The sequence below is a fragment of the Phyllostomus hastatus genome, unplaced genomic scaffold, assembly GCF_019186645.2.
Source record: "Phyllostomus hastatus isolate PE091 unplaced genomic scaffold, TTU_PhHast_1.1 phas_scaffold_55, whole genome shotgun sequence".
Taxonomy (NCBI): Eukaryota; Metazoa; Chordata; class Mammalia; order Chiroptera; family Phyllostomidae; genus Phyllostomus; species Phyllostomus hastatus.
In genome coordinates this window covers 2,647,780-2,666,269 of record NW_025334035.1, presented here as the reverse complement: position 1 = coordinate 2,666,269, position 18,490 = coordinate 2,647,780, and the positions used below count along the sequence as shown (strand labels likewise).

The 18,490-nt window shown below is 38.2% G+C and overlaps 1 protein-coding gene and 1 pseudogene across 1 annotated transcript in view; both read left to right on the top strand.

Annotated features, from left to right (window-relative positions):
- Positions 1-18,490, top strand: part of RABEP1 (rabaptin, RAB GTPase binding effector protein 1) — a 108,425-nt gene that overhangs the window by 73,216 nt on the left and 16,719 nt on the right. Inside the window, exons 9-11 of the mRNA XM_045824179.1 lie at positions 3,831-4,298; positions 5,535-5,639; positions 7,476-7,592. Coding sequence (XP_045680135.1) covers positions 3,831-4,298; positions 5,535-5,639; positions 7,476-7,592 — 690 coding nt within the window. The remainder of the gene's footprint in view (positions 1-3,830; positions 4,299-5,534; positions 5,640-7,475; positions 7,593-18,490) is intronic.
- Positions 10,656-10,752, top strand: LOC123809520 (annotated as a pseudogene).

Below are 18,490 nucleotides of genomic sequence, written 5' to 3'. Positions count from 1 at the left end.
TCTGTTTTAGTGACATTAATTGTCTTGTGCTACACTTCCCACCTTGCATGTTGGTTTCTTCACCTGGAAAGCTTATTTCCCTCTGCCTTTCTGAGCATTGAAATCCTTCTACTTATTCTTCAAGATTCATGTTGGTATCTCTTCTTCAGTAACAGAAATGCTTCTCTTACCCTGCCTTTAGGATAAAAACTGAAAAGGGTCCCTAGCTTGGCATACAGGGGCTTTCACAGTTGAAGGACCCTTCCAGCCTTACTGTGCTGTCCATTTCATCACAGCCAAACCTTTCTATTTACTGTCATTGCTCGTATGTCTTGTTTATACTGTCCCTGCTATTTAGAACGTCATACTCACTCTCCTACCCCTGTCTCCTTTCTTGGGCTGGTAAATCAGTTTCAGTTAAATTGGATAAGGGTCCTACCCACTTTCAGAGAGATCATGTTTCTGTTTTGTTAGAAGATTTACTCTGAGCCATGTATAATATTCCTAGTGGCTTGTATTTCCACGTTTATGGGTTGTTTGATATTAAAAAGAAGGTTAAAAAATCCTAGTGGACAGTGAAAAGTATGATTGAAAAGTATGATGTAGTTTTTTTTCTGCATTCTTTGTTTTGGATCATACAATGAGAACCACTTGGCCTGATTCTCTGTGTATTTTATTTTAATAATTAGATTCCCAGGAGAATGTCTTAGCTTTTGGTACTGCTAAATATTATGCATGTTTTTTGTGTGTGTGTCATGCAGAGTCCTGTGTCCAGGAATATTTGAAAAAGTTTCAAACTTTTCCAAAAATATTTTAGCAGGAAAATAGGAAAGGGAGATTTTTTGTGATTTGCAGTGAAGCTTTTTTCTTATTTTTGATTGTGTCTTAACAGATCTATGATATATTGTACATAACATTATTTCCTGACATTCGAAATATCTTTTAGACTTTCAGATCTGATATTTTGCACATTTATTTTGTGTTGACAATCATGACAATTTAGTCTGTCGGTTTAAAGATAATATAGAATGCTTTGGAAATTTAGGTTTGTTGATAAAAACATTTAAATTTGTAAGACCTCATATCTTCTTTAACCTGATGCTTAGAAGATGCTTTTTGCACTACAAAGGTAATACATGTTTATTATGGAAAATTTGGAAAATACAGAATGGTAAATAAATAAAAATAACTGGTAGGTAATTCTGTTGCTCAGAGATAACTGCCAGAAATATTTTGGTATGTACCTCTTATTCCCCTCTTTATTTTTATTTCCAAAGTTTAACATACATGTTTTTGTATTTGTACTTTTTCAACATAATCCAATTGTAACTCTGCATAATGTTTTATATCTCATTCCACCGTTTCCCCCCCCCCCCGCCCCCACTTAAGTCTCTTTTAAAGGCTTTGACACATCAGTAAATGTTTTCCCCCAGAGTGATTATTGTGGCTGGTGTATTTCAGTATGTAAATGTACCATAATTCCTTAATCTCCTACTTATTGATTTGTGCCCATGTTTTAATTTGTCAAGGTGCCTGAGTGACGACATGGAGAGGTCAATTTCAGTGAAAGAAAAGTTTAATGTTATTCACAGTCCTCTTAGGAATGAGAGTCATGGCACACCATGCAGAGCCACCTGGAGAAGAACCAGAGTTGGTCATGAGGCAGAACAGGAGCAAGGGGAAAAGCATGGATTGTAGCCATTATTGGGGTTTTTGAGGAAAACAGAAGGCAGGGCAGGGTAAACAGTATAAAACTGGTGAGTTTGAATAGTTTCAGTGGGCTTTGGGGTAGGGTAAATACTGGCTTGGTGTGTAAGTTAGGTAAAGGAATTGGTTGGGGGTATGGACTCAGGATTGGTTGATTTATATATAAAAGGCTTGTTCGTAGGCAAGTTGTTCATTCTAGGTATTAGCTGGCTTGGGAAGGCAGTCTCTCCTTGGCGAGCAAGGACCCAAAATGTCAAAAATACTGTGATATAGAAAGTACAAACACACTGTTCACACATTAGTGTATTTATATAGTCAAGTTGGTTCCATTTTTATTAGTATAAAATGTTTCATTACAATAACTAATGTCATAATGCTGTTATATATAATTCTTGTACAAAAATCATTACAGACTTAATCCGATTACTTCATTAGTATAAGTTCTTGGGAAGAGAAATGCGGAGTTTGAGGATATTAACATTTTTAAGGTGTTAGAACATATTGTCGAATCATGTTTTGGAAACAACAGTTTACAGTTCCTGTAGAAGTGTTCCTTATACGGTTACGTCATGGTAGTCTGGTGTTTTTAAATTGGCCATCAGAACTTTTCTGTCCCTGTTGCCTTCTCTCTTTGTGTTACAGCAGCATTGTGTATGATAGTATTAGCTGTTAGGCTCTTTTATAAGTTCACAGAATGGGTTCCCAGTTTTTATTAGGATACTTCTTTGGGACCTTTGCCATACCTAGTTTAATATATACTAGGTTTGTATTCCTTCATCATCTGAATTTCACAGGTGAAAAATCTTTAAAAAGAAAGAAGTGGAGAAATTAACATTAAAAGTTGTCAACTTTTTACTATAATACCTAGTAAGGGTGTAAGGATATTTTTAAACATTTAAACAATTTTTATTCCACAGTTTTTTCTAGTTCGTAAAAGGGAAGGCACTTAACCACAAAAAGTAGAAAGACTATTACCTTAAAATAAAGAGTAGTACTTTTTGTTTGGTGTATTTAGTTTCAAAAAAAACATGCTGCGTTTTCCTTGTTTTCTGATCCCACTAGCTTTGTAACTCCATCACATGATGGCACTGGTGTGCTTTTAGATTTTGGGAATGTGTTGCACCATCTTTTTTTTTAATTGAGGTGAAATTCACATAATTTAAAATTAACCATTTACAGTGCGGTGGTAGAAAAAAATTTTAAAAGGAAAGGAAAAAAGTACAGTGCAGTGGCATTTAGTACATTTACGGTGTTATGCAGCTGTCACGTCTGTCTAGTTTCAAAACATTTTCATCATCCCCCAGAAGGATCTATTGATCCCATTCTCTTTTCCTTTCAGCTTCTGGCAGCCACTGGTTTGTTTTTGGTCTCTATGGACTTACCTATCCTGGACACCTTATATATTTGGAATCAAGCAATATATGTAACCTGGCCTCATTCACTTAGTGTACTACATTTAATGTGTTAATTACACCTTGCTTGAAACTTAGTTTCCAGCATACCACATTACCCTTGTTTCACTCTGCCACTCTGGCTACTCCTTCCTCTGTCCATCCAAAAAATATGTTTCTCAGGGTTCTTCCCTTGACCCTCTTCTCATTCTACAGACTCATCTTAGGTTTTTTGGTTTGCGGTTGTGATTTTAATTATCATTATATGATGGTTACTCCCAAATCTCTATCTAAAGACTTATATGTCCCTCTGTTGGGTGGACATCTGTGCTTGGATATACAATAGGCATCTCACATTCAACGTACTCAGTGCTGAATTTCAGGAAACCTCCTCTGACTTTGTATGTGTGGACTAAATTCCTCTCCTTGAGCTACCAAAGCATTCAGTACATAGTTGTAGCCTATCATTTTATTAAATGTGATATTCCGATAGCCTCCTTACTTTTTTTTTTTTTCCATGAAATGATAAGCATCTTGAGGTCTGAGATTGCTCACAGTTGTATCTTGAGTGCCTGGTTTAGTGCCCAGTGTATAGAAGACACTCAATAAATGTTTGTTCAATAAATACATGAAGGTAACATACTAATGATTATCATGTGTAATGTGGCAAAATACTTTTAACATATGGTAGTTTTCCTTTTTGAAAACTACAGAGAATTGTCTAATGTGACAATATGTATTTTCACATTTCAGGAGCATTTAGATAGTACCCATGGTTCAGTCCATTCCTTAGATGCAGATTTACTCTTGCCATCTGGAGATCCATTCAGTAAATCGGACAATGACATGTTTAAAGATGGACTCAGGAGAGCACAGTCTACAGACAGCTTGGGAACCTCAGGCTCACTGCAATCCAAAGCTTTAGGCTATAACTACAAAGCAAAATCTGCTGGAAACTTGGACGAGTCAGATTTTGGACCACTGGTAGGAGCAGATTCAGTGTCTGAGAACTTTGATACTGCCTCCCTTGGATCACTGCAAATGCCAAGTGGGTTTATGTTAACCAAAGACCAGGAAAGAGCAATCAAGGCAATGACGCCAGAACAAGAAGAGACAGCATCTCTCCTCTCCAGTGTCACCCAGGGTATGGAAAATGCTTATGTGTCTCCCAGTGGCTATCGCTTAGTCAGTGAGACAGAATGGAATCTCTTGCAGAAAGAGGTGAGTTATCTTTTTTTTTTTTCCTCCTAAGCACTTTGAGCCATACTGGGTTACTCTGGGATTTATTGTTCATTCAGAAGATAATCTTTGGAGTCGGTACATGCACATGCTATTAGCAGGTGGGTGTTAACTCATATTGTCTGAACCTTGTCATAGTCTGCTCTAGTTATTCAGGTGATTATGACAGAGAAGGAACTAACTAGCTAATTGCATTGAGTGTGAACTTTTCTACCCTGAAATCACACCTCTGAAATTGGAGCAGTCTGCCTGAATAACATAGCTAAGTTATGCTATTTGGTTTGCTTTGGTTTGCTTTGCAGTTTTTGTAACCTCTGTGTATTCCAAGATTTCTACTTTTTCATCTTCCCTTGAGATCTGAAGTGCAAATGCTTGTCAGCAGTTGATGTTGAGAGTGAATTTAAGGAGGGGGTGGAAAATATGGAAGAGAAAAAAAGCAGCCTTCAGTGAGGTTAATTTTCCTCCTAATAGTATTTGCAGTTCAGAAGTAAGGTAGAAGATAAAAACTTAAGTATATATTTGCATAGTGCTTCACAGATTACAAAACCCTTTCACATACCTCATCTCTTTGAGCTTCTTGATAATATGAGGCAGTCAGGACATGAATGCCCTCAATTTACAGATGAAGAAATTAGCTCAAAGAGTCACTTAAATTTCTCCTTTGACTTGGCAGCAAAACCTGGGTTAGAATCCAGGGTTTTTGACTTGCAGTGCTTTCCTTTACCCATGGTTACTTCTCTTTAAAGAAGCTGTCAGTAAGTAGAACAGCTTATTAAGCCTGAAAGAAACTATTCTTCTCTAACATGTGAGAAGGTGCTACTTAATAGTGTAATACCTACTTTGTAATTGGAGCAAGTGAAATGGTTAATTGGCACTGGTTCCTCCTCCCAGCCCCTTCCTTGGTTGGGTTTAAATTGTGAGTGCCATGGTGTACTACCTTTTGCTTGCTTTGTGCTTTCCTCAAATGTCATGTTTTGTGGCACTTAGTCTCTTGGTGGTAAAGTTGTGTCCCTTGTTTTCCTATCATATTTCTGTTAGAGCTTATGACTTTTAGAATCCAACCCTATATTGTAACTTCTTGCCTTAAGTCCCTGAAGAAATTACTTACTTGATGTTCTTCTTTGAGCAACATAGGTAAGACTCTGTATGTGTTCCTCAAGTATGTAATGTAGAATTACTTTGTTCTGCCTGATAAGAGGTAATTTTGGTGCCCTTCAGGTACATAATGCTGGAAATAAGCTTGGTAGACGTTGTGATATGTGTTCCAATTATGAAAAACAGTTACAAGGAATTCAGATTCAGGAGGCGGAAACAAGAGAACAGGTGAGTTTCTTTTGGGTATGCCAAATTGGTGAACTGTTGCAGTTTTTACTGAAGGTGTAGAATGAATTGTTTTTGCCCCTCCAATGTGCTTTATGAAGTATATCCATCTTGTTAAATATGAAATAATCTGGTACATGCAATGTCAGTTACATTTCCAGTGGGAGTACACTAGAACCTCTACTGTCGTGTACCTTTGCTTCATAGCTAGCCCAGTACCACACAGCCAGCTCACTTCTTTCAGAAGCACTGCTACATCTTCCCTCCTAACCTTCCCCCTCTGCCCAGCACCTAAAAGTGATAGTGTCATGAGTATATACACATGGAGCATGTTTTATGATATGGAGACTTAGGAAGATAAGAGGTTGACTATTAAATGCTTAAATGAGTATTAATCAGTTTTTGGAGTCTTGCTTATTGCCTATTTGTTATAAATTTGTTGAATTGATTATGTTAATTAAACAGGGTCACAGAAATTAAGATTAGGTTGATCTAGAATGCTGGAATTGACAAATACCTTTTACAAATACAGTCCCAAATAATGGGCTCCTTGATGACATTTAGGAAATAATGTGGAATGTGAGAGTAGGCTTGTGAAAGTATATGTAGTGAAAAAGATTGTTTTTTCCTCGTATTTCCTCATCGTTCTTTGATTGTTATGAATATTGTTCCCTTAGTCTTCAAAATAAGTTTAAGCATATTAGAATGATGGTTTAATATTTTCAAATGCCATTGGCATTGATTTCTTGCATATATGCATGCTTCAACTGCTGCTTGACATTTTGCTGAGTCCTGGATATTCAGATACAGAAAGAACACAGTATTACTGCCCATAAAGAGCTTTCAGTATTGCCAGCTAAGCCATCAGTTCAATATAGTTTGTTCCTGAGGTATATACATTGAACTAGAGCAGGGGTGTCAAACTCATTTTCACTGGGGGCCACATCAGCCTTGTAGTTGCCTTCAAAAGGCCGAATGTAATTTTAGGACTGTATGAATGCAACTACTCCTTAACAGTTTAAGCGAGAACTCAGTGCTGCCATTGGGTAGAAACAAGGTGCCGGGCAGGATAAAATAAGGTAGAGGGCTGGATTCGGCCCACAGGTCTTGTGTTTGCCACCTGTGAACTAGAGGAAGGACAGGGGCATCTAACCTAACTTTGGGCTCAGTTGTGTAACACTTGCGAGTAACACTTGAGCTAAACTTCTTTTAGAGGCTGTAGTAAAATTAGGAAAAGAAGGGGGGAAGGGTGTACAAGGAAATAAAAGATGTACAAAAGAACAGAGTTATGAAGGAAAGTAATGTGTTCTAGGAAGTATAAATAGTACATGTCGCTGGGCAAAATGTGTGTGTGTGCACATGATAAAATAATGGGCGAGGAGACTACAGGATGGTCATGATGAGATCACTGAGGGACGGAAATGATTGAAGGGATTTGATCTTACCCTGAAGACTTCAAGAGATTATTTTAGGTAGGGAAATAATAATGTGACTTGACTTTTGTTTTAGAAAAAATGTATGGTGTTAGTATGGATTGTAGATTGGAGGCAGAGGATATACTAGAGTCAGTGAGGCCAGTGTGATATGTCCTACCCCAGAGGGCCCAGGAGGACAAGCAGATATTTAAAATGCAGTAATATATGTGAAAAATGATTTAACAGTAAGCATAATATACTCATCAAATTAGATCATTCATTTCATTTTTTTCTGAATTGGCAAATCTATGTAGTTTTTCAGGGAAAGAAAAGATTTAATTAAAAAAAAATTGGAGTTCTGGATTTTTTCAATTTATAAAAGAATTCTGGTATTTCCTTCTAATTGGCATTTAAAATTGCATAGGTGAAAAAACTACAGGTGATGCTAAGGCAAGCAAATGACCAGTTAGAGAAGACAATGAAAGATAAACAGGAATTAGAAGACTTTATAAAGCAGAGCACTGAGGATTCAAGTCATCAGGTAAATATGGGTTTTTAGAATGGGACCCATGGGAGGTGACTGGGTTGTTTGAATTAAAAAATCCTGAAAACATAGTAATGTTTCTTGCCCTGAAGATTGGGCAGTTCTTTTTTCCTTCTTACTGTTTTTTTTTTTTCTGCTGTTTTACAGATTTTTTTTTTTTAATAAAGATTTTACTTATTTTTAGAGAGAGGGAAAGGGAGGGAGAAAGAGAGGGAAAGAAACATCAATGTGTGGTTTCCTCTCACATATCCCTGAGGACCTGGCCCACAAACCAGGCATGTGCCCTGACTGGGAATCAAACTGGCGACCCTTTGGTTCTCAGGCCAGGACTCAGTCCATTGAGCCACATCAGCCAGGGTGTTTTACAGATTAAAAAAAAAAAACTTTTAAAATTACTGGTTAATGAATATTAGGGAGGCCAATTCTCCTTTACCCTTTGATTTTTATTTGGTTTTCCTGATGCACAACACACTTGCTGATAAGAAAGTTACTAATTATATTCATTGTGACTTTTTAAGAAGTATAGCATTCATAGTAAAAACCCAGACATACCAAAACTAACATCTGTGTGACCACTATCAAGATCAAGTAATAAAACATTAGTCAGTACCCCAGAAGCCTTCACTTGCCCCTCTACTTAGCACTCTTTCCCCAGAAGTAACCACTGTCCTAACTTCTGATACCATTAGATTAGTCTTGTCTGGTATTTTTTTTTTTAAATTTTAATGAATGAATCATATAGCTTATATCATTTTGTGCCTGTTTTCCTCCATTCAGCATGTGAGATTTTTACTCGAGGTGCAGATAGCAGTATATTCATTTTTTTTATTGCATAGTTTTACCATTATATCGATATATCACAATTTATATATCACGGTGAACATTTGGGTTGTTTCCAGTTCTGGGACATTATGAATAATGCTACTTTGAATTCTGTATAGGGCTTGTTGCACATGTATCTGGTGGGTATAAGCCCAGGAGTGAAATGCCTGAGTCAAAATGTTCAAAATGTGTGTCAACTTTAATAGATATTAATGCCACAAATTTTACAATGTGGTTGTGTGGATTTATACTTCCACCAGCAATGTATGAGAAGAATTTCTTTGAGTCCACATTTTTGACAGACTTCATTTTGTTAGTTATTTAGTTTGAGCCATTCTGGTGGATGTATAATGGTATTTCACTGTGGCTTAGTTCGCATTTCTCTGATAATGATTGAGGTTATTCAGCATCTTTCATGTTAATTGGCTATTGGGATATCATTTAGTGTGTATGTGAGATTCCTTCTCAAGTCGTATGCTCAATTTTTCTACTTGTGTTGAAAAATTTTTTTCCAGTTCTTTTTCTGATTTTTTTAGAGTTTCACACACACACACACACGAGTGTGCGCACACACACACAAACACACAAAATCTTATTGGTGTCTTTTAGTGATTTGTGTTGCAGATGGCTTCTGTCCAATATCTTGTTTTCATTATTTTAATGGTGGCTTTTTGATGAATAGTAGTTCTTAAGTTTAATGTAAGTTTAAACTTACTGATCTTTTCTTTATGATTAGTGACTGTTGGCTTGGTTTTTATAAAAAGATTTTACTTACTTATTTTTAGAGAGAGGAGAAGGGAGGAAGAAAGAGAGGGAAACATCAGTGTGTGAGAGATACATGGATTGGTTGCCTCCCTCATGTGCCCTGTTTGAGAATTGAACGGGCGACCTTTTGGCTCATAGGCCAGTACTCAGTCCACTGAGCTACATTGGCCGGGGCTTGACTCAGTTTTTAAAATAATGTTTTCTTACACTGGAATTATGAGCATATTTTTATATACTTTGTAGAAAATTTACTGTTATATCCACTCATTTTTATATATAAAATCTATCTAGAAAGGGCTTTTATGTATCTGCTGTAGGCAAGGGTAAACTTTTATGTATTGTTTTTATATGGATATCCAGTTCCTGTGCAAGTTAGTGAAAATGTCACTTTCTCTGTGCTGTTGTGCAAAGCCATCTTTGTCATCTATCAAGTGAATATATGAGTATGTGTGTTGTTATTTTCAGAACTCTGTTCCATTAGATAGGTGTATTTGTCTATTTTTGTACCAAATTCTATACTGTAATTTATAGTAAAACCCTTATTTGGTTCTATTGTATAGTTTTTATTTTCCTGCTGAGAACTATGTTTTTATTCATTTCAGAGGTATTTAACTTTACTTCATGCAGTATAGTTACAATAACCACTTCAAAGTTTTTGATAATTCCAACCGAGGCCATCATGAGGTTGGCATTTGTTGATTTTTCTTTCCTCTTGAGAATTGGTCACATTTTCCTGATTCTTTCCATGTCAACTACTTTTAGCTGTTATCCTGGTAATTATGAGTATTTTCCTGCAAAATTTTGGTGTCTGTTTATCTGATTATGTTCAGTTCACAAGTTCTGTCTTGCCTTCTGTGAGTGGTAGTTCTAATGTCAATTCATTTCTAAAAGCCTTTGTGATGCTGCTTTGGATCTGTCCATGTGTATATAGCTCAGGGTGAGTGTAGTACTTGAGATGGTTTACGAGGTCTGTTCAGAAAGTATCCAGCCTTGTAATATGAAAAATAGAGACATTTATTGAAGAAGATGCAAGAAACATTGTACATAGGACAGTGGCGCCTCAGTCCCCTTCAAAGTAGGCACCTTGGGACCTCACATAGTTCTCCCGGTGTCTCTTCCCAATGTGTTCAAAACACTGCAAAATCCTTTGTTGGAATAGCCATCAGCTGCCCCATTGTATTTTCCTGAATCTCATCATAGGTCTGAAATCTCTTCCCTTTCGAAGGTGATTTTCATTTTGGGAAAAGCCAGGAGTCAGAGGATGCCAAATCTGGGCTGTAGTCAGGCTGAGTCACCTGGGTGATTTGATGTGTCACCAAAAAACTGCACGAGATGTGATGCATAAGTGGGCACATTATGGTGATGAAGCTGCCTATCTCCAGTTGCCCATAGCTGTGGTCCTTTTCATCATATTGCATCTCTCAACTAATAATGAACATTGAGGTGTTACTCTCTATTAATTATATGGCCTGGATCCCTTCTCGGCCTTTTGGCTAAAATCAAGTAGTATCTGTTCTTATCAGTTTAATTACATCTCCTGGAGAGGCATACTCCAGATGGACAACACCTTCCCAGTCAAAAAACAAAATGAAAATGGTTTTGATCTTGCCGTACTTGCCATGCCTTTTTCAGGTGTGGGGAACCAGGTAACTTCCATATGATGACTAGGCTTTCATTTCCAGATCATAGACATAGACCCACAATTCATCTCTGGTTATGACCTTCTTGAGGAAATCTGGTTTATTGGTAGCAGTTTGAATCAAGTCATTAGAAACTGCAATACAAGGTTCATTCTGCTCTGGTAGCAGAAGCCATGGAATAAATTTTTGCCGTGACATGTTTCATGCCAAGATCCTGCATGAAAATCTTGGGGCACAGTACTTTTTGAAATCCCCAGATCAGCTTCTAGTTCTCGCACCGTCAGTCACTGATCTTTGTTCATTGCAGCCCATACACGTTCAGCATTCTCAGGTTTCTTCTCGTTGCAGACCTTCCAGAACGTGGATCACTGTCAACAGGTTCTCAATCATATTTGAAGCATTTGTGCCATACTTTTATTTGTGCTGTACTCTTTGCATCATCCCCGAAAGCCTTTTGAATCATCTGAATTGTTTCTGTGGAGGAGCGTTCAAGCTTAATGCAACCAGTGACCCTTTGATTCGCAGGCTGGTGCTCAATCTACTGAACCACACCAGCCAGGGCTCCCCTGGCTATTTTAAAGACTATTTTTTTTTTTTACTTTTGTTTTTGGCAGTTTTGTTTTTCTTCTGTTTGGGGTTCACGGTTTCTTGAATCTCTGAATTGATGTCTTATGTCATAACTAAAATATCTCTAGCCATTATATCTCCTCAATAAAACCTTTTTCTTGAGATATCCATACATTAAAGTGCATAAACCTCAAGTGTATAACTAGATGAATTTTAACATGTGAAAACTGTTACCAGGGTGATCATTACCTGAATCAAGATACGAACATTTCGGAAACACTCATGTTCTTTCCTGATAAATATCCTACCTGCATGTACATAGAGGTAGCCACTATTTTGATTTTAATAGTATTATGTTGTTCTTGAACGTCATATAAATAGAATCATAGTTTGTGGCCTTTTGCATGTGGTCTATTTTTTTAAAATACTTTTTTGTTCTTCAATTGCTGTTGACATATAGTAGTTTCAGGTATACAACACTATAATTAGACATTTAATTTATAAAGTGATCACCCTGCAAAGTATAGTACCCATATGACACCATATGTAGTTATTACAATATAATTGACTATGTTTCCTGTGCTGTACTTCATATACCTGTTTCTGTTTTTATTACTGGCAGTTTGCACATCTTAATCCCTTCCTTTTTCACCCATCCCCCTGCCTCTCTCCCATCTGGTAACCATCTGATGTTCTCTGTATCTTGTGAATTTTTTTTATTCATGTCTTTTGTTTGGTAGTTTCCACATATAAGTGAAATGATTTTATATTTGCATTTCTCTGTCTGACTTGTTCCACTTAGCACAATACTCTTCTAGGTCCATCCATGCTGTTGCAGATGGCAAGATTTCATTCTTTTTTTATGTAATAAAAGCATAGTATTCCATTTTTTCTAGGTACTATATCTTTCTTCATTGGCTAATTGATAGACACTTAGGTTGCTTCCATATCTTAGTTATAATAATAATGCTGGCCCTGGCTGGTGTGACTCAGTGGATTGAGTGCCAGCCTGCAAACCAAAGGGTCACTGATTCGATTCCCAGTGAGGGCACATGCCTGGGCTGCGGGCCAGGTCCCCAATAGGGGGCACATTAGAGGCAACCACACATTGATGTTTTTCCTCCCTTTCTCCCTCCCTTCCTCTCTCTCTAAAAATAAATAAATAAAATCTTTATTTTTTTTTAAATAATGCTGCAATGAACAAAGAGATGCATGTGTTATTTTGAATTAGTGTTTTGGATTTCTTTGGTAAATAGCCTGAAGTGGAATTGCTTGGTTCTTCTTTGTCTCTTCTTATAGCCTTTGTTTTTAAAGTCTTTTTCTTTTTTCTCTGATAGAAGTATTGCTACCCCATCTTTTTCTTTTTCATTTCCATTTGCACGAAGTATTTTTCCATTCCTTTACTTTCAGTCTGTGTATGTCTTTCTATCTGAAGTTGGTCTCTTGTAGGAAGCGTATGTATTGGTCTTGTTTTCTTATCCATTCAGCCACCCTATGCCTTTTGATTATAGTATTTAATCCACCTATATTTAAAGTAATTATGGATAAGTATGTAGTTATGCAGTTATTGCAGTTTTGTCATTCATTTTTTTTTTTAAGATTTTATTTATTTATTTGTAGAGAGGGAAGGGAGGGAGATAGAGACAGAGAGAGAGAGATAGAGAGAGGGAGAGAGGGAGAGAGAAACATCAATGTGTGGTTGCTGGGGGTTATGCCTGCAACCCAGGAATGTACCCTGGCTGGGAATCGAACCTGGGACACTTTGGTTCCCAGCCCGCGCTCAATCCACTGAGCTATGCCAGCCAGGGCTTTGTCATTCATTTTTTATCTTTTTTCTTCCTGCTTTTCTTAAAGAAGTCTTTTTAATATTTCTTTTTTTTTCCTGCAAAGTTTCTGTTGAGAAATCAGCTGACAGTCTTTTTTCTTAAAAGGTAGTGAGGGAGGAGGTGGAGAGAGACAGACAAGACAGACAGACACATTGATTTGTTGATTTGCTTATTTATGCATTTATTGGTTCGTTCTTGTATGTGCCCTGATTGGGGATCAAACTCACAACCTTGGTGTATCAGGATGATGTTCTAACCAACTAAGCTACCTGGCCAGGGCTCAGCTGATAGTCTTAAGAGACCTCCCATCTAAGTAAATAACTGCTTTCTCCTGCTGATTTTAGGATTCTCTCTTTGTTTTTAACCTTTGCCACTTTAATTATGATGTGTCTTGGGGTGGGCCTCGTTGGGTCATCTTTTTGGGGACTCTCTGCACCTCCTGATTTGTATGTCTGTTTTCTTCACCAGGTTAGGGAAGTGTTGTGTCATTATTTTTTCAAATAGGTTTTTAATTCCTTGCTCTCTCTCTTCTCATTCTGGTACCCCTATGATGTGAATGTTGGTACATTTGATTTTGTGTCCAGAGGCCCTTTAAACTATCCTCTTTTTTTGGACCTTTTTTTTTCTTTTTGCTGTTCCAATTAGTTATTTTCCATTACCTTGTTTTCCAAATCATTGATTTGATCCTCTCCTTCATCTGATTTACTGTTGATTTCTTCTAATGTATTCTTCATTGTAGTTATTGCATTTTTAACTTCTGACTGGTTCTTTTTTGTATTCTGTCTCCATTTTTGTTTCCTGTCTCTATGTTGAAGTTTTCAGTGAGTTCATCTACTCTTACTATAAATTCACTGAGGATCATTATAAACAGGGATTTGAACTCTGCATCTAGTAGATTCTCTCAATTTTGTTTAATTCTTTTTCTGGAATTTTGTTCTGTTCTTTCATTTGGGACATGTTCTTTGTCTCTTCATTTTTGTGGTCTCCCTGTGTTTGTTTCTGTGTACTAGGTAGATCTGCTATATTTCCTGGTCTTGGTTGAGTGGCCTTATGTAGTAGATGTCCTGTGGGGCTCAATGGCACAGTCCTCCTGGTCACCTGAGCTGATAGCTCCATGTATACCTCATGTGGGTTGTGTGTGCCCTCCTGGTCTAGTTGAGCCTTGATTGCTGTGCCATGTCCATGGGAAGGATTGACCCTTAGACTACGAGGACTGTCCATGACTACAGCAAAGGAGCTGTTGTTCAGGGTCTGACCCTGTGGAGAGGATTTGCTTTAACAGGGTTCTGGTGTGTGCCGAATCCACCCTTTGAGTGAATGTGTCATTTGTGGAGGTGGCTGGATGATGCTCTGGTATGATCTGAAGCTGGCCATGGGGTGTGTCGGTTCTCGGGCCTCATGGGAGGGGCTCTGGTACAGAGCAAGGTCAGCTGTTGCTTGTGTCCAGCCCAGGGTTACCTGGTGTGGGCTACAAAGTGATCTGTGACAGTTACCACTTGTGGTGGGCTTGATGATGCTTGGGAGAGGCTAAGCTGGAAACTATGTCTGGCTGCAACTAGTGGCCAGGTAGGAGCTACTTAGGAGGAGGTATGGGGCATGCTAAAGCCAGCAGCTGCTTGTTTGGGATTTGTGGACCTTTGAAAGATTTTAGTAATGTCTGCAGCACAGGCTAAGACAGGCCATTTGTATGGGTGGGAAAACCTCTGGCAGCAGCTTGGGTGGGTCTCAAATTGCATGGAGTGCGGTCTCAGGGAATCACCAGGGTGGGGCTAACAGTGTTAGCCAGGTTGATGGAGACTCGAGACCTGGTGCCCACCTGTTCCAGCAGGCTATGTGTTGTGTGTGGGGGTGCTCAAAAAAGGAACAAAATGACTGTGAGAGCACCCTTTCTGGCACTCACCCTAAAACCAGACCATTGAGTTCCTTTCCCTATTTCCTGACACTTTTTAAGCAGCTGCCCCAGCGCTGGATCTCAGAATGAGTGAGTCTGTCAGGGAGTAAGTCTGAGCACAGGTCCTTTTAAGAGGAACATCTGATATTCTGGCAGCCATTTCTCTCACTCAGCCACAGTCCCTGCTGCTTTCCATAGCAGGAAATTTTGGAGACTTATATTCCCAGCCCTGGAATCCTGGTCTGGGGAGCCCAGTGTCAGGCTGGGACCCCTCTCTCATCAAAGAGGGGGACCTCTACAGCCAGGATTTCCCTCCTGTTTTTCAATCATGGGTTTGGAGGGCCTCCACCCCTCCTACCAGTCTTGAAATGTTTTTTTCTGTATATCCTTAATTATAGGGCTTCAGTTTACCTACCCTCTAAGTGGTTCTCCATGATGGTCATTCTGTATTTTAGTCATAATTTTGATATGGTAGTGGGAGAAGGAAGCCCATATATACCTACCCCACCATCTTGATTGGAAGTCTCACTTCTGGTCTATGTGATCATTTTATCTGTGAGACTTGTCCATGTTTTCCTATGCATTAGTAGTTATATTTTAATGCTTTGTATATTGTATTCGATGTATATTATACCATGATTTCTTTATCTCTTCTGCAGTGGAGGGATACTTGACTTGTTTCTGGGTTTGGGCTATTGTGAATGAATAATACATTTTCTAACTAGATATTACATGTCTTTTGTTGGACATGTGGATTAATTTCTCTTGAGTATATCTCTGAGTGAAGTCACAGTGTTTTTTAAAAATATTTTATTTTTAGAGAGAGGGGAAGGGAAGGAGAGAAGGAGAGAAACATCAGTGTGTGGTTGTATCTTGTGTGCCCCCTACTGGAGACCTGGCCCACAACCCAGGCTTGTGCCCTGACTGGGGATTGAACCAGCGACCAGCAGCTCAATCCACTGAGCTGCACCAGCCAGGGCAAGTCACAAGGTTTTTGCATAGGCTTATTTCCAGAGCATGAAATTTCATTGGCTGTTATTATTTAAATATTTTCATATGTTAGACCTTCACATTGCATCTTTGACTTTTTTAACCTTTATTTTGTATTTTCTATTTTTTATCTTTGTTTCCTTCAGATCTGTGTTCTAGTTCACTCATTTTCTCTTTAATTGGGTCTAATCTGTTGAAATCTATTGAATTTTAAATTTTTTTTAGTTTCTTATATTTGGTAATTTTTCATTGTTTTCAGTTCCCTGAAAATTTTCTTTTAAATCTCCTAACAGATCAAATACATTTCATTTTATAGTTTTTTTTAGAGATTTTATTTATTTATTTTTAGAGAGGGGGAAAGAAGGGAGAAAGAGAAACAGCAATGTGTGGTTGCCTCTTATGCATCCCCTACTGGGGACCTGGCCTACAGCCCAGGCATGTGCACTGACTGGGAATCAAACCAGTGATCCTTTGGTTCACAGGCCATCACTCAATTCACTGGGCCACACCAGCCAGCACTGGTCAAGTATATTTTAAAGTCTGCCTCTAATAGTTTACATATCTGGATTTATTGTAGATCTCTGTTATCTGTTTTTATCATTTCCTTCTGTTTTTATATCATTTTCTTGTGCGTTTTTATTTGAATGTCACACATTGTATGTGAAAAATTGTTGAAATATTATAAAGGCATTTTCCTTATAAGAGGCAGGCAACTAGTGGTACTTACAGTCTTGGATCACCTTAATTCAGTTACAGAAATTGTGATTAGAGGAACTTGTGAAGGTTGTATTATTATAAATTCCTTTGTTACCTTTATAAGTGGCCCTTTGGGGGCACAATCTAAAGCACAGAGTTTGAACCTGTCCCATAAACCAGAGGGTTGCAGGTTCAATCCCTGGTCAGAGCAAATACCTAGGTTGTGGGATTGGTTCCAGGTTGGGCAGAAAGCAACCAATCAATACTGCTCTTTCACATCTATGTTTCTGGTCCCCCCCCCCCCCCCCCCACACACACTCTCTCTCTCCTGTAAGAATCAACAAAACATTCCTTGAGTCAGGATAAAAAAAAAATAAAGTGCAACTTTTTTACCAGGAGTCCCTTTGCATAGTGGATCCTGGATTCTTAACTTTTACCACCCTGTCTTATGGCTCTCAAACACTCTGCTCAGCCTCTCAGTCTCACATCTGTTTCTTTGGGAATTGGCATATTCTTCTAGAGAAGAGCTGTTCCATATGCTGCACTCATCACTCCAAGTGTCCTTATTTTGGTCCTGGGCCCTGTCATTGTTTTTGCTTTGTTCTCCAGTGCCTTCAAGTAGATGTCTTTAATATTTTGGTCTCATTTTCCTAATCCTCAATAGAAAAGTTGGTACATGTTACCCAAATCACTACTACTGGAGTAGAATTCTTTTTCTTTTTGTAATATATTTTATTGATTATGCTATTACAGTTGTCCCATTCCCTGTCCCCACCTTTTTTCCTCTCCGCCCTACACACCCCCTCCCACCTACATTCCTTCCCTTGAGTTTATGTCCATGAGTCGTACATATAAGTTCTTTGGCCTCTACATTTTCCATACTACTCTTAACCTCCCCCTGTCTATTTTCTACCTACCATTTATGCTACTTTTATCTGTACCTTTTCCCCATCTCTTCCCCTCCCACTGCCCTGCTGGTAACTCTCCATGTGATCTCCATTTCTGTGGTTCTGTTCCTGTTCTAGTTGTTTGCTTAGTTTTTGTTTTAGATGTGGCTGTTAATAACTATGAGTTTATTGTCATTTTACTGTTCATATTTTTTATCTTCTTTTTCTTAGATAAGTCCCTTTAACATTTCATATAATAAGGGCTGGGTGATGATGAACTCCTTTAACTTGACCTTATTTGGGAAACACTTTATCTGCCTTTCCATGCTAAATGATAGCTTTGCTAGATAGAGTAATCTTGAATGTAGATACTTGCCTTTAATGACTTGGAATACTTCTTTCCAGCCCCTTCTTGCCTGTAAGGTCTCTTTTGAGAAATCAGCTGATAGCCTATGGGCACTCCTTTGTAGGTAACTGTCTCCTTTTCTCTTGCTGCTTTTAAGATTCTCTCCTTATCTTTAAATCTTGGGTAATGTAATTATGATGTGCCTTGGTGTGTTCCTCCTTGGGTCCAAGTTCTTTGGGACTCTCTGAGCTTTCTGGAAGTCTGTTTCCTTAGGCAGATTGGGAAAATTCTCCATTATTTGTTCAAATAAATTTTCCATTTTTTGCTGTTCCTCTTCTTCTGGTACCCCTATGATTCGGATGTTGGATCGTTTAAAGATGTCCAGGAGGTTCCTAAGCCTCTCCTCATTTTTTGAATTCTCATTTCTTCATTCTGTTCTGGTTGAATGTTTATTTCTTCCTTCTA